Source organism: Armigeres subalbatus, chromosome 3 (genome assembly GCF_024139115.2).
Source record: "Armigeres subalbatus isolate Guangzhou_Male chromosome 3, GZ_Asu_2, whole genome shotgun sequence".
NCBI classification, from domain to species: Eukaryota; Metazoa; Arthropoda; class Insecta; order Diptera; family Culicidae; genus Armigeres; species Armigeres subalbatus.
Genome location: NC_085141.1, coordinates 20,671,204 through 20,693,576, shown reverse-complemented (window position 1 = coordinate 20,693,576; position 22,373 = coordinate 20,671,204). Strand labels below are relative to the sequence as shown.

Below are 22,373 nucleotides of genomic sequence, written 5' to 3'. Positions count from 1 at the left end.
CCCCTTTAAAAATGCATAGGGGAATATAAAGCTCGCGGTATCTTATATCTGGATGCAGTGTTTATTTTTTGACAGCGTAAGTATCATCCTTAGGGTACTCATCTTGCCCCGTCCTACCCTACTTACACAAAACTTGGCCCATCGTTCTACTAAGCATGTCGCAGCTGATGACACACCGGAGAGTTAGGGGCAGTAGGGGCAATATGAGCCACTTTCAATATGAGCTTATAATTATAAGATTTGAAGCTTATAAATAAGCTTTTGACACAAAACTGGTTCAAATACAGGTCAAAAATGCACCACAATCAAAAGAACTTTTATATTTGAATGTTGTGCACACATGTTTGTACTAATACAAATCTAAATTTATCATAAAATTTTACTTTTTCAAAACCACTCTCTATGGGGCAATATGGACATACCTGCACAGAGCAACATATTAGGCCCTGATATGGGAACCAAATCTTCAAATACTACCATTAATATTGTTTTCATTCACAATACTCAATACAATACTTCATGAAGCACACATTTTCCCGAAAAATGGTGAAAGAGTGACTCGTTTTTTCCGGAATTACACGGTGAAATGACCCATTAATGGGTATTCTTTTATTGTTAATTTTGTTATTTATTACCCATCTAAGCGTGTGGGGGAAAAGCGAACGACTCATTTAAAAGCTCGCATGTTACCAAATAAAAAGAAAAAGGCAGATTACACTTGTAAAGCATAAAATCTAATTAATTTTTGTCAAAGATTTTTAGGAAATTGTTCAGTATTTTATGTTTAAAAAAAATCCCTCGAATGATTAAATTTAGCATTACAATATGAGGTCACTAAAAAAAATATTCCTGTAAAAATCAAATACAGGGTGGCCACTGAAATTCGATTTTCAAATTCCCGCTTTTCCCGATAATTTTTGTCAATTTTTCCCGGTTTTTATTTCGTAAAAAAAAGGGAAAGAGTTTTAAAGCTTTGATTGGGTGTTTTATTTTTTGTCTACTTTTGTATACTTTTGAAATAAATATATATAATTACCAACAACGAGTAATGCGAAATGCTTTAAACAACAGACACACTTAAATTGTGCGCTTCGTGGTCATGTAATGGTAGTGTCAACCGGCATTTAATCACCACAGTACCACATTAGCACCTTATTACAAAGTTTCTATTTTTTTATTGATTGCAAAACTTTCGTAAGTTTCTGACAGAACCAATGGACATTGCATGCCAGTTTAGTTTTATTCTTATTTCTTAGTGCATTATGATAACAGAAAGCAGTACAAATGTATAGTATCTTAAAGTACAGCAGAACTATTTTTAATGTTCAGTTCTCTATTTGATCCTATTCAGACTACAGCAGTGACAGTGAGGACAGTAAAGCAGTGTATAACCTCATCATAGTTATTAGTATTGCTTTTTTTAAGCACAAAATTATAAAACAACTAATTTGAACACAGCTTAATCTGACGACCCAAATCTTTATTTCCGATCAAAATCATTATTTTGTTTTCAAAAATATATTTACCAACATTTTGGATAATTCTAGGCATTCGTAGGGGCCCTCTTAGCCGTGTGGTAAGGTGCGCGGCTACAAAGCAAGACCATGCTGAGGGTGGCTGGGTTCGATTCCCGGTGCCGGTCTAGGCAATTTTCGGTTCGGAAATTGTCTCGACTTCCCTGGGCATAAAAGTATCATCGTGTTAGCCTCATGATATACGAATGCAAAAATGGTAACTTGGCTTAGAAACCTCGCAGTTAATAACTGTGGAAGTGCTTAATGAACACTAAGCTGCGAGGCGGAAGAAGAAGAAGGCATTCGTAATTTAATCAATATTACATTTAAAATTTCTAAAATTTAACGTTCTTATTTCCAGTTCCATCCATTAAAATAAAATCTTGATTTTTTATTAAAAAGTTATGCAGAAATGTGTGTTTCAATAGTATGGGAGCCACCTTTTATAGCGGGAGGGAACTTGAACCATCGTAGAAACATTTCTTGTCTTCAAAAACCTCGTCATGTCAATTTTAGTTCCATTTGCTCGAATAATTCTCGAGTTAAGCAGACGGGACCCCCCTCTTAGGGCGAGTAGGTGTCTCGAACCCATCATAAGAACCTTCCCTGGCCCCAAAAATCCCTGTGTTCAAATTTTCACGCCGATCGGTTCTGTAGTGTTATAGAGATGGATAGACAGGAGGTCCTTCGTAGCTTAGTTGGTTAAAAGCACCAGTATAGCATGAGGGTTGTGTGTTCGAGTTCCATTGAAGGAAAGTGGTTACCTCCAATACATTTTTCAAATTAAAAAAATGTGTACATATTCAATTCTGAGTATTCAGAACATAGTAAATTAATGTCAAAGTCGGGTGGTCTATACCCGGAAAATAGGCAATTAACTTTGATTAAACTGAATATTTATGATATACTTGCAGACCCGACGAACTTCGTTTCGCCTACATTTAATCTATTCTCTGATTAGTTCTCGAGTTATGCAGAAATTGTTGCATCATTTGTATGGGGGCCCCCCATTCCTAAGCGGGGAGGGGTCTCGAACCATCTTAATAATCTTCCCCGGCCCCAAAAACATCTGCATACAAATTCGAACGGCGTGAAAATTCAGTAGTTTCCGAGTCTATAAGGTTCAGACAGACAGAAATTCATTTGTCACACTTTGTCAGAAGATGTCACTCGAAATTGATACAAACTAGATTAGGAAAAAGGTCTACCTATTTTTTGTACCTCAATCATGCCATATACTGAAACCAAATAATTCATTTAGAATGCGACTGAGTAATAAACTTTAAATAATAAATCTGAAGAGTTTTGAATGTAACTTGACGAAAATTTAGTTTTTTCCCGGTACATGTCCTGAATTCCCGGTTTTTCCCGCTTTTTTTCCCGGTGACTTCAATTTCCCGTCTTTTTCCCGCTTTTCCCGTTTTTCCCGGTTCGGTGGCCACCCTGAAATATATTCTCAGTTTAAATAAAAGCAAAAGATTATTTCACTCAAGACGACTTTACCTTCAATAGCAGCAACAATACCGCACCGCACTTTATCTGTTGAAGTTATTACATCCAATCGAACCGTCCCTGGGCTTATTTTCTCAAAAAATCACCGTCTGAACTGAACGCAACATAAACTAGTTTACAACTCAGAGTTTCACACTAATAACAACCAGACTCTAGATCCTCTGACTATTTTACCATATTGAACAAACTAATTCTACACGTTACATTAGCATACACAATCGGGGAACATCCATTAATTAATTAGAATGCTAAAACTGATATGAATGTATGAGAAGGTTTCATCATTGCAAGATTTTTTTTTCTAGGCAATCTCAATATTATGATTTAGTACGAGATAACATGAAACTGTTCAATTAATGGATTTTCCTAACCACACACACCTCACGCACGCATCCTTTGTCACACTTGTCAACATTGAAAATCTTATCTACAGCGGCAGACCGAGTCGGAAAGTGTACGCGCCGTGGGTGCATTCCCCGGCAGAAAGAGTGAAATCCGTAGAAAGAAAAACTACATTTTGATCCAAATGCCCTCGTGATTTCGGTTTCGCTCATCAAAAACTGCATTTATTTGGCAACAGATTAAATACTTTAACGCTCTAGTTTTATGCTGCTGTCTAGCGCGGTATAACGTGGCCAGAGATGTATTATTGCATGAACAATGGCGACCGCCGTTTATACAATAATGACCACTTGGCTTGATCTTTTCGGACCACAAATAGAACTGCCGCGAGGTGCCCTGCCATGCAGTGTTCATCACCGACAACAACAGCGAAAAGGCAAGGCCATCGCTGAAAGCAATTGCCAAGCCGATCGTTGTTCGGAACTGAATTACTGTCAGTGATAGTATTGCAGTGATGCACTGTTCACGTACGCTAGAACTTAGGGTAGATAGTGGAGGTGATAAATTGAGTTCACTCTTACTTTGATCTGGCAGAGGTTTGCTAACTAATTTTGCCTGTTGATGATGTGCGGGCTGCTGCTGATCGAGCTTCAGCTTTTTCTCTGGTATCAACATTCGTAGATCGACATCCTTGGACTCATTGGCAACGGGTATCAAATTTTCGCTGCTGGACGATGGTGAAACGGAGGAATCCTCCGAACTTTTGGCAGTGTCACCAGATCGCCGAGAAGATTTGCCGCTTTTGCTAATTTTACCTTCTCGTAACTTCGGAGAGGTCTTCTCACTTCGAGAAGGTGATTTTTCCGATGAGGATGATGTCTTCTTTTTAAGCGGTGAACTGCTTTTCGGTGAAGACGTTTCGGACGCAGATTTCTTTCGGTCCGAAGTTGATGATTTTGAGGACGAGTTTTTACCGGATTTGGGGGACATCTCATCCTTCTTATCGCGCTTCTTGGAAGTGTCGTACTCGCTACGAGACTTGTGCGATGGCGATGATGCATTGCCGACGGAAGTGGTGTTGCTAGTGACTGTACTGCTCGGTTTCTTTCGATCAGCCTCAGCTCCCGTAGCTTTAACACGCGGATCCGTTCGTTTGGGTATTCTTCCCAAACGTTCCCGTATACTGACTGGTTTGCCGGATTGATCGAGGACAATCGGATTGTGCGGCTGAATCTGAGTGCCTCCTACCATTGTGGGGGTAGAATTTGTGCTGGCCGCTACCAACTGTGCTGCTAGTTGAGCCTGCTGCCGTGCCAACCGTGGATCACGCGATTTGGCTAGGTTGATCATCGCAGCATTCGGAGGAACGATACGGCCCCGTGGTGGAGGAACTGCAGACGATCCAACGGTGGGAGCGGGGCGCTTCAAATCCGCCGTAGGCTACGAAAGGAAATATGAAATATAATTCTGCGTGTGCTTGCTTTAATTTGAATAGTTTGACTTACCTCTTTTGTAACACTGGCCGTTTGTACAACCAACAGCTTTTCTTGTTCTTCGATACGTTTTTTTGTAGCAATCAACTCCAGCTCAAGCTTTTTGGCTTGAAGCTCGAGTAGTTCACGTTGTTTGTCGCGAAGCTGCTGTTGCATATCGAGATTCGGATCTGGAATCTACAATATCATAAATTAATATCATAATCATTCGTACATTTGTACAATCCGCAGATACTTTACCTGATTTTTAAGGAACATAGGATTCACATGGATGGCTGGAGATTTTGACGTTTTCAACTGCGCTGTGATGGGCCAACCGGGATCGATCGAGTTGATCTTGATGTCCAGGGCGTATAGCTTGGACTGTGGAAAAACTTCATTCCACGTCTGCCGTAGACTGAACATCTTTTCACGGACTTTCTCATTCACCTGAGAAACGACCACCAAGTCATTAGAGGCGAACATTTTTGAAGGCAATTTGATGATATGCGAACTCACCGTTTCGAACACTCCGCAGAACATATTTACAATCACCTGGCTGAATAGCTGCTGATACTGTTTTCCAACGTTTTTTACAATGGAATCAACCAAGTACAGGATGGGTAACTTGAATTCTGGTTGCACCTGTATTCGCGGAAGCAAGAATGTTAAATTAGGGCAGATGAATAGTGAGACGCACTGATTATATGGCTAACACTTTGAGCTATTCTATTATCAAAACCTAGAGAAATAAAGTTTCATATAATTCATAAAAGTATAATCCAAAAACCAATTGATTTTGACTCATTAATTTTTTTTTTGAAAAATTAATGAGCATCGTCCTACACAAATTACGCAACACACGAAGTGGGGTGCAAAAAAATTGCAATTTAGACGAAGATGATGAATGATCTTCAGTTATTTTTAAATAATGGGAGGTCAAAAATTCTATTGAATGTTACTTAACCCTTTTGTTACCGACAAAAAAACACCCTTACGTTACCGACAGGGTACCCGGGTACCCACGGACTTAAAATGATCATAACATAGTCAGTTTTTCACCGATTTCGACGATTTTGGTTGCTACGGATGCAGGAACTTACCCGCTATTCGATACATGTTACAGAGAACCGATTCGGATTACCTGGTGACCGAAATTCCGGATTAACTGGGCCAAGTCCCAAAGTATGTGTGAATTGAAGATATATATTCAACCAAATGAAGATTTCTTGCGTGATGACTAATAAACTTCATTGGAAATTTAAAGAATATAACTTAACTACGTTACAGGACCTTTTTATGAATTAATCCCGGAACGGTTATTCCGGAAACAGGTTCCCGTCGGGCCTAAAGTGGCCACAAACTCATTTTGAAGAAACCCTGGCAATATGGGTATCAAAATTCATGAAATTGTATCGGAAGCATGATCCGATAAGTAATTGGACCATAGGATGGATTGACACCAGACCGGTCATCCTGGAACAGGTTCTCTTGGGGCCTAAAGTGGCCACAAACTCATTCTGAAGAAACCCTGGCAATATGGGTATCAAAATTCATGAAATTGTTTCGGAAGCATGATCTGATAAGTAATTGAACCATTGGATGGTTTGACAACGGGCCGGTCATCCTGGAACAAGTTCCCGTGGGGCCCAAAGTGGCCACAAACTCATTTTGAAGAAACCCTGGCAATATGGGTATCAAAATTCATGAAATTGTATCGGAAGCATGATCCGATAAGTAATTGGACCATAGGATGGTTTGAAAACGGGCCGGTCATTCTGGAACAGGTTCTCGTGGGGCCTAAAGTGGCCACAAACTCATTCTGAAGAAACCCTGACAATATGGGTATCAAAATTCATGAAATTGTTTCGGAAGCATGATCTGATAAGTAATTGAACCATTGGATGGTTTGACAACGGACCGGTCATCCTGGAACAGGTTCCCGTGGGGCCTAAAGTGGCTACAAACTCATTTTGAAGAAGCCCAGGCAATGTGGGTATCACAATTCATGAAATTGTCTCGGAAGCATGATCTTTTGGGTTATTAGGCCATAAGATGGTTTGACAATGGACCGGTCATTCTCACACAGGTTTCCGAGGGGACCCTCATTTAGAAGAAACACTTGCTCTCTTCTTTTCCCGTTATTTCTTGTCAAAAAGACTTAAAAATTCTTGACAGTTACTCAGAAATGATTTATAATGAACCACAGACTCTGTAAGTATCATTGGTGTTTGCTGAATAATTTACAAAAATAAAAAGAACAACTGAAATTTTCAAAAAAATTTATGGATGCAAAATTGGTCAAAAACGTGACAAAAGCGGAACGTGATGAAATCGGGTCGAAAATGTGATAAAGTCGGAGGTAGATAAAATCGGGGAGTGACAAAATCGGGTCAACACTGTGTAACTTTTCACTTCTCTCTTCTCATTTCTCTCATTTCACTTTTTACTTTCAATTTCTCACTGCTCACTTCTCACTATTCACTCCTCACTTCTCATTCGACCCAATAACCATTCGGCCTAACAGCCATTCAGCCTGATGACCCAACATCAGTCCCATCTTCTTGGAAAAACATGTTTCCGAAAATATTTCAAGAACTTTGATGCCAGGGTGTCTTCTAAATGAGATTGTGGCCACTAAAGGCCTTTCGGGAACTTGTTCTAGCATGACTGTTCTGGTTGATATCCATCCTATGGTTTCAACTTTATGAATAACATGTTTCAGAAAAAAATCCAAGAATTTTGATACCCATATTGCCAGGGTTTATTCTAAATGAGTTTTTGGCCCCTGCTGGCCTTCCGGGAACTTGTTCCAGATAACCGTTCCGGTTGATATCCATCCTATGGTCTCAACTACATGGAAACGTGTTTCTGGAACAATTCCAAGAATATTGATACCCATATTGCCAGGGATTTTACCAAATGAATTAATGATCACTTTAGGCCATCCCCTACGGGAGCCTGTTCCAGAATGGCCGTTCCGGGTCATATCCAATCTATGGTCTCAAGTACATGGAAAACATGTTTCCGGAACAATTCCAAAAATGTTGATACCCATATTGCCAGGGTTTATTCTAAATGAGTGTTTGGCCCCTGCGGACCCTCGGGGAACCTATTCCAGAATGACCGTTCCGGTTGATATCCATCCTATGGTCTTAACTACATGGAAAATATATTTCCAGAACAATTCCAAGAATTTTGATACCCATATTGTTAGGGTTTATTCTAAATGAGTTTTTGGCCACTACGAGCCCTCCAGGAACCTGTTACAGAATGACCGTTCCGGTTCATATCCATCCTATGTTCTCAACTACATGGAAAACATGTTTCCGGAACAATTCCAAGAATTTTGAAACCCACATTGCTAGGGTTTATTCAAAATGAGTTTTTGGCTACTACGGGCCCTCCGGGAACCTGTTCCAGAATGACCGTTCCGGTTCATATCCATCCTATGGTTTCAACTACATGGAAAACATGTTTCCGGAACAATTCCAAGAATTTTGATACCCATATTGCTAGGGTTTATTCTAAATGAGTTTTTGGCCACTACGGGCCCTCCGGGAACCTGTTCCAGAATGACCGTTCCGGTTCATATCCATCCTATGGTTTCAACTATATGAATAACATGTTCCCGAAACAATTTCAAGAATTTTGATACCCATATTGCCAGGAATGAATTTGCGGCCACTATAGGGCCCACGGGAACCTATTCCGGGATGTCCGTTCCGAGTCCATATGATCACATGGTCCTAATACGTTGGGAAGTCATAATCCTCGAATTTTCTGCGAAACTGGTAGCTCAGGGTACAAGAAATCATCATTTGGATTCTATAAGATCAACTTCTCCATTTTTGAGACATGGTCTAGCAAATCCGGAACTCCGGTAACCAGGTAATCCGGATCGGTCCTACGTGACATGGAACGGATAGAGGATGAATTTCTTAATCCATAGCAAACGGAATCGTCCAAATCGGTTGAAAACTGACGAAGTTATGGTCATAACAAAACGTGGGTACCCGGGTACCCTGTCGGTACGTTACGGGGTAAAAATATTCAGAAGCCCCTCCCAAGCCCCCTTACTGGATTTTCATTTTCGTACCACTCAAACCTTAATTTTGCCGAGTTGGAAGATGTCACGGAGTTTCAATTTCCTGCGATGTTCAGAACCCTAAAAAAATTTCACTTGAAAACGAAAAAGGTACCCGGGTACCCTGTCGGTAACAAAAGGGTTAATTAAGGAACCATGTATAAATATGTATGAGAGCTCCAAATGGTAGCACGAATTAATTCAATCGTACATTATAAAATCTTTTAACGATTCAAACGAATAATTTATCTGTGAATTTAGCATCTACACCCGAAAATAATTACAACGCATTCGTTGCAAAATTATCATGTTTGAGGAACAAAATCTCGATTTCTAGCGATTAGATTGAGGACATTTTTAGTATCCCGGCTTATTTTTAAAATGATTGTTTTGTATGCATGTTTTAAACAAAATTACTTAAGCACGTTTTAGTTTAGTTTTAGTAATTATAAAGCCACCACATATGAAGCTCCACACAAGTGGATTTATAATTATTTCCAACTGAAACGTGCCTTTTCAGTAAGCATGTATACAAAAACCCAACTTAATTCACCGAGTAGTGATACTGCCTTTCTCGCATTTAGCCAAGACACCAACCTTATATGGAGCTAATATAATTCCATGTACTATTTTCTTAATAACTCGATCGATCGTTATCAAATTGAATAGTGATCAACTAGGATGTCCTCTGTCGAATGCCACTTGTTGCGAGACAATCGGTTAAAGATTACTATTTGAAAAGTTGTCTAATGTTTTTCTTAGCCTTTGTGCACACACATACGCACGGACAGACAGACATGTGCTCAGTTCGTCGAGCTTAGTCGATTGGTATATAGCACTATGGGTCTCCGAGACTTTTATAAAAAGCTCGTATTTGGAGTGAAATGATAGCCTTTCGGTACAACTTTGTTGTACGAGAAATACAAAAAAAACATCATTATTTAAAAATTTCGGTCATTTAAAGCTGGGATGCTGAAAATGTCTTCAGTCTAATCGCTAGAAATCGAAATTTTGATCCTCAAACATGACCATTTTGTATGAAAATCAGGGAATGCTTTATAATTATTTTCGGGGGTGTACAAGATGTATATCAGCAGCATTCCCCTACACCCAAAACATAAATTACGTATCTAATGGGAAATTTCAAATACAAAAACTATATTATTTTCAATTGGCAGCTACTACTGGAGTTGCATATACAAATCATCTACAAACCCCATTTGAATTGGCAAACACGTTCGGAACATTTATGTTGCCAAAATCGAATGGTTTTTGTTTTCTCATAATATACTCTTGTTGCTCAATTCGGCTTTTCAATAGGTGCCGTGCTACGCAATCTTTCAGATGTAGTTGTATGTTTTATTGGGAACGAAAATTGGTTAGTTTACACTTATTATCGGGTCAAGGAAGCGTAAAAAAACTACTAAAACATTGGAAACAATAACAAAAAATACGAAACAGCTTGAAACAATCAAAACTAAAAAAGTTACAAGGTCGTACAGACTGAACACTTAACACCTAGCATGAGACAACAGACAGGACACACAATACCCAATGGACCAATGGAGAGTTTTTTCGTATCACAAAAAGTTTTGTCCTTACCGGGGCGGGAATCGAACCAACACTCCCACACACTGACATTGCTAACCGCACGGCCACAAAGCCCACTAGATTATGCTAGAAAATCAAAAATCTCGGTTTTTGTTTATAAGCCATAATCATATGTTACGCGAGTATTTATTTTATCATGTAAAGCAAAATTGCACGAAATTCAATGAAACCGCACCAAGCGCCTTTTTGACAGACTTTTGATATTTGGTTCGGAGAATGAAAACAAAAGGAAAAAAAATATTTTGAGCTTTTTAGTGAAATGTCTTCACTTGTCATAAGACTTCGTCGAGTCAAGTACGAGACACTGAAGACGACCTTACTGTTGAGGTCGAAATACGTATCTGTCAAGGTACAATCAAGTGGCGGAATTAAATGGGATGGTACAAACTCGTCTTATGACAAACCAAAAGTTATTCACTACATCTGTGAGTGAAACTTTAGAATTGATGATGAACACTCATTTTCCGGGGTCTATTATCAGTTCAAATGAAGACCTAAATGCGAATGCAATAGGAACTGAAATCATTGAAATCAGCCATCAGATTCATGGAACAGTGAACGAAATGACTGAGCTAGAAAGATCCAGGAACGATGCACGTATTCTGGCCACACAAATTTTTACTGAAAGAAAGGTTGAATGGGCAATAGATTCCTTTGAACCTTTCAAATCACCGGGTAGTGATGGAATTTTTCCTGTACTACTGCAAAAAGGTAAGGCAATTTTAATACCTATCCTCACAAAGCTGTTTCAAGCAAGTTTATCGTTGAGCTACATTCCATCAGTTTGGCGACAAGTACGGGTGACATTTATCCCCAAGGCAAATAAAAAGGATAAAACCTCACCAAAATCCTTTAGGCCTATAAGCTTGTCCTCCGTTCTACTGAAAACAATGGAAAAAATAATAGATGAACATATCAAGTCATCATATTTAACCCAACTACCGTTAAGCAAACACCAATTCGCTTATCAGGAAGGTAAGTCATCAGTAACCGCATTACATGCAGTTGTTACAAAATTAGAAAAATCTTTTGAAGCAAAAGAAATTTCTCTTGCTGCTTTCTTAGATATAGAGGGAGCTTTTGACAACACTTCTCATAATTCCATAAAAAGGCAATGTCAAATCGTGGCTTCGATAAATGCATTGTAGATTGGATTAAAGAAATGTTAACAAAAGAGAAATATCAGCTAACCTTGGAAACTCTCACATTAGTGTTAGAGCAATCAAAGGGTGCCCACAAGGAGGCGTATTATCACCTTTACTGTGGTCTTTAATAGTAGATGATCTTCTCAAATACCTTATAGCCCAGGGCTTGAAGTAATTGGTTTCGCTGACGATATTGTCATAATAGTACGAGGCAAATACAATGACATTATCGCCAACAGAATGCAAACTGCTTTAAACTATGTCTCCACATGGTGCGATAGAGAAGGATTGAGTGTAAATCCGTCCAAAACCACTATTGTGCCCTTCACGCGTAGGAGGAAATTCTCACTAAACAACATGACATTGAAAGGTACACGATTGGAACTTTCAAATACAGTCAAATTCCTTGGCGTAGTTCTTGATAGCAAACTTAACTGGAACATGCATTTAGAACACGCCATTAATAAAGCGACAAATGCTCTATGGATTAGTAAACGAACTTTTGGTAGGAAATGGGGACTTAAGCCGAAAATGATCCATTGGATATATTCAGCTATAGTAAAACCAAGAATTACCTATGGTTCGTTGGTCTGGTGGCCAAAGACGAAAGAGAAGAGTGCTCAGATGAAGCTCGAAAAACTTCAACGATTAGCGACTATCTCAATTACAGGTGCAATGAGCAGTACACCATCGAGTGCACTAAATGCTTTACTGTACATGCTTCCTCTGCATCAAATTGTACAATTAGAAGCTGAAAAGATTGCCTTGAGGATCAGAAGATCCGAAAACCTCTTAGGAGGTGACCTTAAGGGTCATCTTAGCATTCTAAAAACTTCAGTATAAACTCCCTAGTAATAAACAATGAGGACTGGATGTAGAAAAATACAATTTCAATAGACTATTCAAAGTAATTGATCCTGGGCGCAATACATGGTTGAATGGAGGACCAACACTTCGTTCAGGATCAATTACGTTTTATACTGACGGTTCAAAATTGAACAACCATGTGGGAGCAGGAGTTACTGGCCCTGGGATAGACATATCGATTCCCATGGGAAGTTGGCCATCCGTATTCCAAGCGGAAGTTCACGCAATTCTAGAGTGTTCTGTAATATGTTTGCGTAGGAACTACAGACACTCAAATATATGCATAATGTCCACGGGGATGACAAGCTACGCCATCTTTGTCACATCTTTTCTGAATCACCAATACGAGTGCACTGCGAATGCAACATAAACAATTGCGAGAGTGAAAATGATATAAAACGAACAAAGGCATAGACAGTACCTTGTGCAACTAGCATTCTAGATAATTGAGCAAATAAGTTGAACATTCTTACGTTTGAAGCATGGAATCAAGTGTAAAATTGTTTTAATTGATAATTTGTTAAATTTTTCTCTATTTTCTCATGATTGTATCATGTTGCATTATTGAGTGGTATGGGCGTTTTGCATCATATTCTCCTGTAAAAACGTAAACATTAAAAATTCACGCACATACTATTGCAAAATAAATCAGTATTGGGGTAATTTGACACTGGGGGATAAATTTATCCCCCAAAAAAGAACGAACAGGCAAACCTATCAAAATCCATAGTAAAAAATGGATGTCGCTCCTCTGCTGATAATGTCCGACAGCCAAGCAGCTTTGAATGCTCTGAAGTCGGCAACATGCACTTCAAAACAAGTTTGGGAATGCATTCAGTCCCTCCAAAAATTGTCTTGTCGGAACCAAGTTAATCTATATTGGGTTCCAGGACACTGTGGAATAGATGGTAACGAAAAAGCCGATATGCTGGCAAGACTCGGATCATCAAGTCGGTTTACAGGACCGGAACCTTTTTGCAGCTTACCAACTTCTTCTCTTCGTATGGAGCTGAAGGTATGGGAATCTATGAAAATAGAAACCAATTTTAGGAACGCAACTAATGCCAGGCAATCGAAACGTTTTATCACTCCGAATGTTTCCATGACTCGCAACATCTTAGAATTATCTAAAAGAGACCTAAGCACTTATACGGGTCTCATTACAGGTCATTGTCCGAGTCGATGTCATTTGAAGCTTATAGGGAAACTTCAGAATGATCTATGTCGCTTCTGCGACATAGAAAAAGAAGATTCGGAGCATCTGTTATGCCGTTGTCCGGCAATTTTTCGAACAAGACAAAAGTTCTTCACCAAGGGGCTTATAGAACCACTTGAGCTTGGTAGAACAAATCCCAATTCGGTGGTGCATTTCATTCGAAAAGCTGAGCCGTGTTGGGGAGAAGCTGTTAGTCAAACAATGACGATCACTTCCAATAGCGATACGCCATAATGACATAGCAAGAAAAAAAGGGGAATATATTACAATAGATCAAAAAAATGGTCGCAGTAATAAAATATACCCGACAAGGAAAAAAAAAAAAAAAACCAAAAGTAATTCATATCAATTCTATCATACATTTGTTTTAGGATGGATATCCCAAGTTATAGGGTAGAAGGATATCCGATTCGATTGGTGATCAATTGGATCTGCTACAGTTTGTTGAAAATCGTGGGTGAATGTTTTGCCTTTCTCGTATACTAAGTATACGGTAAAGGCTATATGATCGCTCCAAAAACAAACTTTTTATAGAAGGCCCGGAGACCCATAGTGTTATATACCAATCGACTTAGCTCGATGAACTGAGATGATGTCTCTGTGTGTGTATTTATGTGTGTGTATGTATGTATGTGTACAAAATTTTGTAGACAAACTTTTGAAACTTAGCGGTGGCCGAATTACTCGCAACAAGTTCCATTCGACTGAGAATCCTGTCTCATAGTTTGCTATTGAAAATTGGCCAAATTGGACTATGGGATCAGAAGTTATGGCCAAAATACTATTTTCTATGCGCAAAACACGCTAAAAAACACTTACTCATACTTTTTAGTTTTTTTTTACGAGAAAGGCACCAATACCGCTAGGTGGATTAATCAGGGTTTTTCTTAAATGGTTTAAAAAATCAGAAGGGTTATGTACAAGACACGACCGTCCAATGTAAACTACGTAAAACAGTTTGGAGCATTTAGGAATGTAGTGCCATTATGCAACAAGATTATAAGATAATTAATTTGATTACCTATGTCACTGGTTTGAGCATGAGCATGCAGCACTGCCCACGGTTGCTACTCCGATATTGCCAAGCCAGCGAAACCACCAGATGATATTTGAGACCAATAGGTATCCCCTTCAATGTGTAAAAACTGGGGACCCAAAATTAGGCAATACCGGCGCCGGTCGTGTCCGAATGCAGGTCATTTAAGGAATGTGTAGGAATATGTTGACGTGATACTCACATTAATAGTCATCTGCACTTCCACAAGTAATCACTGGGATGTTGGATATATGGGGTAGAGATGTAGCGATGTTCGTTTTGGTAAACGGTATGCAGTTTTTCCGCACAACGCAGAACGAAGTAACGCGAGTTTCAAGGCTGTTCTGCACCGATCGTTCACCAATTAATTAGCTTAACGTTCGCCTTATAAGCGGATGTTCATGAGTTCGATTACCCCATCAAACCCTCGTCAGTCGCCAGATGCGCAGCCCATATGGTGGCGTTTTGGGGAACGCGCCTTACCGTCACGACTGACAAATTGTTCTTCTCGGAGGAAAACCTCCAACGTAAATGGCAACCGAACAATGCAATTTTTTGACATTATGTTAAGAGGTGTGCCAGCCCAGGGCTGCAAACCTCTCTAATCTTCTACATTGGCAGTACATCCACAGGCAAACGGACATAACATTCATGAAATTCTCATTGATTTACTGGCCATTTTAAATAATTATTAGTTGGCCAATCGGTCACAAGTGGCGCGCACATTAGATTTGTTCTAGTTTGACATTTGCCATCTGGTTCGTGCCCAACTAAGTGAAAACAACAGATGTCGTTAGTGTTTGTACAACGATGGATTTTTATGAGTAAATGTTCAATGTTTTATGTCTGTTTGTCTGTGGTACATCCTTCACTGGGACCTTGCCGCCTCGCAGCTTAGGCTCTGTCTCATTTGGAGAATTAAACTTAAAAGTGACAGTTCGAAAATTAGCAAATAACCCAGTCATAAGAATGGCTGGTGCTACCCAGCAATTCCAATAAGACATCATTGCAAAATGATTCGATATCTGTCAAAAGTTATCTTGCTCTGCGAGCAGGGTTATTTGATAATTATTGAAATGTCACTTTTAAGTTTAATTTCAGTTTAATTCTCCAAATGAGACAGACCCTTAGTGTTAAGTTAATTAAGCACTTCCACAGTTATCAACTGAAAGGTTACTAGACCACGTTACCATTTTTGCATTTGTAATCGTGATGCTAACCCGATGATACTTTTATGCCCAGCAAAGTCGAGATGATTTCCAACCCGAAATTTCCTAGACCGAACTGAGAATCGAAACCAGCCAGCTTCAGCAAGGTTTTGCTTTGTAGCCACGCTTCTTACCGCACGCTAAGGAGGGCCTCAAACCTCTCTAATAAAGATAAATTGAAATTAAACTTAAAAGTGACATTTCAATAATTACCGAATAACACTGCTCGCAGAGCAAGATTACTTTTGACAGATATCGAATCATTTTGCATCGATGTCTTATTGGAATGGCTGGGTAACACCACAATATTTTGTCCCTAACACCAAATAATGTGTCCCTAGTAGATTTTGGCTCGCTGAATCCGAATCTGACTTCAGATTTGTCTTACACGTCGAGATTTTAAGATATACCTCAATAAATTTCGTAAAATCAATGATTTTGAACATTTTGGAACAGCCATCGTTAACCCTATAAAAAGAATTACTAGTCAATCAAAGTCTGAAATGGATCACAAACATCTAATCTTTCGAAATGTGGTGCATTTTGAGCAAGTTAAACATAATAAGTGTGATTTATTTACAATTTTAGTAAGTGAAAGTTATTTAAAAATATGTTTTATGCAAGCCACTTCGAAGACTTGTGTACAAGCCTGGTTATTTTCTGTGAACGGTTTTGAAAGGAAAGTAACAAGAATTCAATATAATAGTTTGCCAAGCAAAAAAAAAATGTTATATTATATGTTATATGGCGCGATACATTTTCAATAATTGCTCAAGTGATAAGGTGTATTTACTGTCAATTGAAGCTCCTTTATTATGTTCATTCGAATAAAGCAAGAACGAGAACTGTATGCAATTCTACATATTTTGATTATTCCTGCTATTTATGATCATTCCAATGATAGAAATTTGGGCGGAAAACTATCAATTAGCAAAATCAATCATCGAATCGATAAGTTGCATTCGATCGTTCTTGTGTATGATTGCATACAAGTTGAAGCGACGTTGATGGCTACGCAACAGAAACCGGAAAACGTCAACAACCTACTCGTGCTTGGGGGACTTTGATTCGCGTTGAAAATGCTGCGTGGATGTTGGAATAATTCCAATGCAATTTCTTTTATCTATGGCCAGCTTATAACAGTGAAACGAGAAGAAATTCACTAGTTTTATTAAGCTTAGTTATGTGCTAGGACGCAAAGTTATGCGCCAGAAAAAAAAACTTGGCCTCCGCTCCACTTGTGTGCTGTTCACATTTTACAGTTACCCGAGCATATGGTTGGATGATCCGCCAATTCTGCACTCTGATATTTCTCTAATTTAACAAAACAACGGCATGAATGAGACAATTTTCGATGAAGTTACAAAATGTTTAAGTTTCAACTTATTTTCCGAGTGCCGGAATGTGGTTTATTAGTCAATGTGGCTTGAATGCTCTGGTAGGGGATCTAGTAGAGAATTTGAATTTGTTCAAATTGCAATCCGATCTGTTTCCTTGTTGTTTAAAAGTAAGGAACTTTCTGGATCATCATGTTCGCACTATATATAGCACAACACAATTGCAAAATGATAACAGATTACGTGTGGTTATTGGAAGTTGATCGATCAAAAAAAATAGAGGAAACTGGGGTAATATGCACCCCCGAGGCAAAACGACCCTTTGACGTTTTTGAAGACATTTTCGACAATTTTTCGAGAGTATTTACTACAGCGCATGTAGTTCGGATCTCGAACTACGAATCTAACAGTAAACATTCTTGGAAATATGTCTGTAAAACCGCCAAAACTTCCAAAAAGTCGTTTTGCCCCGGGGGTGCATTTTACCCCAGTTTACCCTACAACCAGAAATCGAGCAGAATAACATTTTTAGGAGGAGAAATGTTAAGCATAAAATGAAAAAAAAAATGGATATTTTATTGAAAGTCGAATGAAACATATATTTACAAACTGACTAGTATCTCCATGCTTCATTCAACATTTTCATATCCCAGTTCCTATGGCCGCATGTCGTTGATTTTCTGGTGGATTCGAACTTGTGGTGATGGCGTTTGCATGCAAGTTTTTGAAACGGACTTGCATGGTATATTTTTAAATTAAATTCACTGAATTTAAATTTAAGAAAAACCGGATAGAAAACAATTGTAACGTGCAAATCTGATGAAAATTCATTAGAACAGATATGCTTATACCGTTTCGGGTATTGATTGACCTAAAATTATGTTTATATACTACATGAAGGTCCTTCGAAAAATGCCATTTTCTTCAAATTAGCGGTGGGTATGTAGCTATATCTCAAAATTTGGACGTCTTAGAGCATATCTAGGACAGATTCGGATTCAGCGAGCCAAAATCTACTGAAGACACATTAATTGGTTCTGAGGACCCGCAAAAGGTTAAATTTTGTTCCCCTGTGTAATCAAAAGTTTTGATAAAACTGGAAAATTACTGTCGATTATTCGAGTCGATTGATATATAAATCTGAAAAAATCATCAAAAAATAAAGGCGCTAATAACGTTTAAAACTTACATGATTTCGTGAGGGCTTGATTTTAAACTTTTTATTTTACCCTCTGTATCCAAGCCTTCCCCTTAGACTCACGTCAAAATTTGGCTTCAACGTTCTTTTCAAACGTCGGTCTAGAATTATCCTTATGCTGAACATGTTTGTGCATTTAGAGATTTTACTATGAAAATATGATGAATATTTAAGTCCATCAGTGTAGACTTAAATGAATTATTAGCAAGGGCATTGCCCTTGTTAATAATCGATCATTCCTTGCTTACGCGAACATGTCCAGCATCTGTAGCACTTTTTTTTATAAAATATAAACACTACACGTTTGCTTCGACCACGGTCATTGCTCTGGTTCTATTGTTCTATTTTTTTATCCGAATCTGACCGCACATAAGTAGAGCGCAAAAACCAACCGCCCCAGACAGCGGTCGTAACGAGACTCTGAAATTTTCACTGGTCTCGGAAATCCACCAATAGATAAAGGAGCGATTGAAATCTCTCCTAATTTCCTGACCGTTTTGGAATTTGTATTTTTTTATTTTACATCCTGTATCCGAGTCTTCCCCTTAGACGTAGTTTACGTCAAAACACTCATTTTTATTTGTTATTCTACAGTAAAACTGTCATGCAGTATGCATGTCACGTGATAAGCGATTGCTCAATATTATGTGATCTAAATTTAGCCCGGAAAAATATTATTCCCTTCTATCTTCGACCCCCTCAATTTTTTTGAGACTTCATTTCTCGCTTAACTTTTCAGTGACCTAAGTAACATTTTTTTCATGATTTAATTTGAATACTGCAATCAATATATTTCATGTTGTTATGTTGATTGCGCTATTCAAATTAATTCATGAAAAAAATGTTACTTAGGTCCTTTTGAAAAGTTAAGCGAGATTTCATTATTCTCGGCGGGAATTAAACTTTTTGAGAAAATCTTTTAAGAAAACTGATAGGTTTTTCGATTATTTTTTTTATTCCCGCCCCATTCTTTATGCAAAGACCGAGAAGACAAAAGAAAGAATTCTCGCTTAACTTTTCAAAAAGACCTAAGTAACATTTTTTTTCATGAATTAATTTGAATAGCGCAATCAACATAAAAACATGAAAGCTTTTGATTGCAGTACTCAAATTAATTCATGAATAAAATGTTACTTAGGTCCCTTTGAAAAGTTAAGCGAGAATTATTATTTGTCCCGGCATTACAGCAAAACAATTATTATAAAATACACGACCTGAGGCCTTACACTTATTACGTAAGAAGTTATTTTCTGAGTTTCTCATGTACGATTATTTTCATACATTTTTTTTTAAGTAAGATAACAACAGACCCCTTCCCTCATAAGACCTGACGTAATAATTGTACTACATATGGCACTAATTCTGCAGATAAGTCACTATTGGTTTGCTCAGTGTCTGTTTAACAAACCGCAGTTTTGTTCTGTTTTTGCTAGATATGTCAGAAATAAAAGTTGTGCTTAAGTTGTTTGCAGTATTATATCCGAGTATTAAATTTGAGCTATAAAAATGTGCGTGACAAAAACGGATCAAAATGGGTAAACAAAAATGAGTTACAGTGCCGCAAAATAGTTTACCACTAAATCTCGTACAGCCATCACATTTTTGAGCTGTATCTGAAACAAAGGCGAATGTTACAAGATAGTGGCAAGCAGAGGATTTAATTGCACTTCGCCACATCAGAACGATAGATAACTATGAAAACGTACATCCTGAAATCCTCTGCTTCAAATCGTAATATAAGGCGCATGAATAATACAACTACAGTCAAATTTCACTCGTTGGGCTATCTTTAGATAAGCTACGATTTAGTTGGGCGCCCGTTAGTTGGGGTGTAGCCCACTTAAAACGAAGGTGGACGTCAAATTATGACATCAACGGCAGTTTTTTTTTCTTTTTCGCAGTTGGCAGCTCTGAATTTCTATTGTATTAGCTGATTTGCCAGCTGAAATATCAGCCCAACTAACGAAAGTCTTTCACTAGATGGGCTACGAGTTTAGCCGAACAAGCGAAAGTTGACTGTATAGGCTTAGAATGCTATATCACTGCTACAAATATATGGGTAAACACAAATAAAAACCTTAGCCAGATGCTTTTCGACGGCATTCACTATAATCGGAGCGTAATCCAGGTTCTCTTCCGCCAGGATGGTCAACATATTAATTAACGGTTTACTGTTGACGTTCAGATCTGCCAAGCTGGAGAGGTATTCCGTCTCAATTTCCTTGGCTCGCCGATTCACAGCTGCCTGGCTCATTTCAGCGGCCATGGTTGTTAGATTGCTCTGACGTAATTACGGTGTTTTGTTTTCTGATATTTTTCACTAGCACACAGTAAACGAACCCGCTAAACTCACTCAATTACTACTCTTCTGAATACGTATTCCCCGAGCCTAGTGGGAATTACCCCTACTGGCGGGTTTCTAGCACTAATTGTCTTCTTCTCACTATCACTGAAATATTTTTCAATTAACTTGTTATGCTAATACGGCTGTGCCTATAATGGTGTATTGCCTTTGCGTTGGAGCTGTAAAGAAAACAGAAAATATGTCGATTAAAAATAACTCTGAAACATTTTACAGATCATTATTTCGAATTATTGTCTCTTATAGCCTATCTAGCCTACGAGTTTTACCACATGTTTAGCAGACGTAATAATCAATATAATAATATTTTGCTGTAATACATGTATGCAGCAACTCCCCTAATGCTGGCTGTATTTATATTCTAAATGATGTTAAATAGGTACATTAACTCAAGAGGTAAACTATCCACAACAATATGGATGGGTATAATTCTTCAAATCCCAAAGTGAATGAACAGAACAGTATGTACCTCGATGAGAATGGAAAATGTTCCTATTATCGACATAAAATGTCATGTAATACTTTGTTTAGGTAACTGGTCTTTTTATTTGAACATGTTAATTTAATGTCTACAATAATTTGATGATTATACGTAAATTTGCTTGTTACAAAGATTTTTATATTGAATACAAATAGAAAAATGCAATAGACATATTGCATTTTTCTATTTGTATTTCATTAAATAATACTTTAGCCTGTGGTACATAACTTTTAGTCAGGTCAAGAAATGAGATTTCGGCGATTTCAACAGTTTGTTACTGTTTGAAAGAACGCAAGCCTGCGTGAAATTCATTCAACTTGCAGCTATGACCTTGAAAACCTTTTTATATACCCACTGTTTACCATCATAAAAGATAAGCTCACATCAAAACGCCACATAGGCAATTAATATCTAGCACTTTGTTTCGACGAACTGGGTGTACAATTGAAAAACAGCTATCCAAAGAAAACAAATCGCGCTTGCGAAGCGAACGTGTTCGAAAGAAACACCTTGCGATTTAACACAAACAAAAAAAAAACCATGACAGCGCCAACATTCAAACTGAAGCCGATCTAGCGCTCCGCCATCTTTTGCTCTTGCTGCCACCCGACATTATGAAAAAATGAGTCACAGTCGCCCAGGAGACGAACTTTTTTTACATTTTCAGCTAAAAAAACGACTAATTTTGCATTATTTTACCAATTTATCCTTCTAATTACCTTCAGCAACAATTTTCACTACTTTTTGACTGGATTGAGCACATTTTTTCCCGCTGAATACGAAAATTTTCACTGCAACGTAAACTCGCGTGTATTCGACGTTGTTCTGTTGAAAATAATTTTCAGAACTCGACTCGCAAGCTCGCAACCACTCGAATATGTCGGCCGTATGTCGACTAGTTCAACTGCTTTTACATCACGCACTGTCAATAAGTCGGTATAATGTCGGAATCCTTAATACACTGCAAAAAAAAAGGTTACACACA

The 22,373-nt window shown here is 38.2% G+C and overlaps 1 protein-coding gene across 2 annotated transcripts in view; it reads right to left on the bottom strand.

Moving 5' to 3' along the window:
• Positions 1 to 22,265, bottom strand: part of LOC134220128 (uncharacterized) — a 37,939-nt gene extending 15,674 nt beyond the window's left edge. Inside the window, exons 1-6 of one of the 2 annotated variants that reach the window (XM_062699123.1) lie at positions 22,108 to 22,265; positions 20,623 to 21,068; positions 5,360 to 5,485; positions 5,102 to 5,290; positions 4,874 to 5,038; positions 3,950 to 4,808 (exon numbers count right to left, since the gene is read on the bottom strand). In XM_062699123.1, the coding sequence (XP_062555107.1) occupies positions 3,950 to 4,808; positions 4,874 to 5,038; positions 5,102 to 5,290; positions 5,360 to 5,485; positions 20,623 to 20,811 (1,528 nt within the window). In that variant the 5' untranslated portion in view covers positions 20,812 to 21,068; positions 22,108 to 22,265. Of the gene's footprint in view, positions 1 to 3,949; positions 4,809 to 4,873; positions 5,039 to 5,101; positions 5,486 to 20,622; positions 21,069 to 22,107 lie in introns of both variants that reach the window. The other variant, XM_062699122.1, reaches the window with a different exon arrangement.
• Between the last annotated feature and the right edge of the window lie 108 nt (positions 22,266 to 22,373).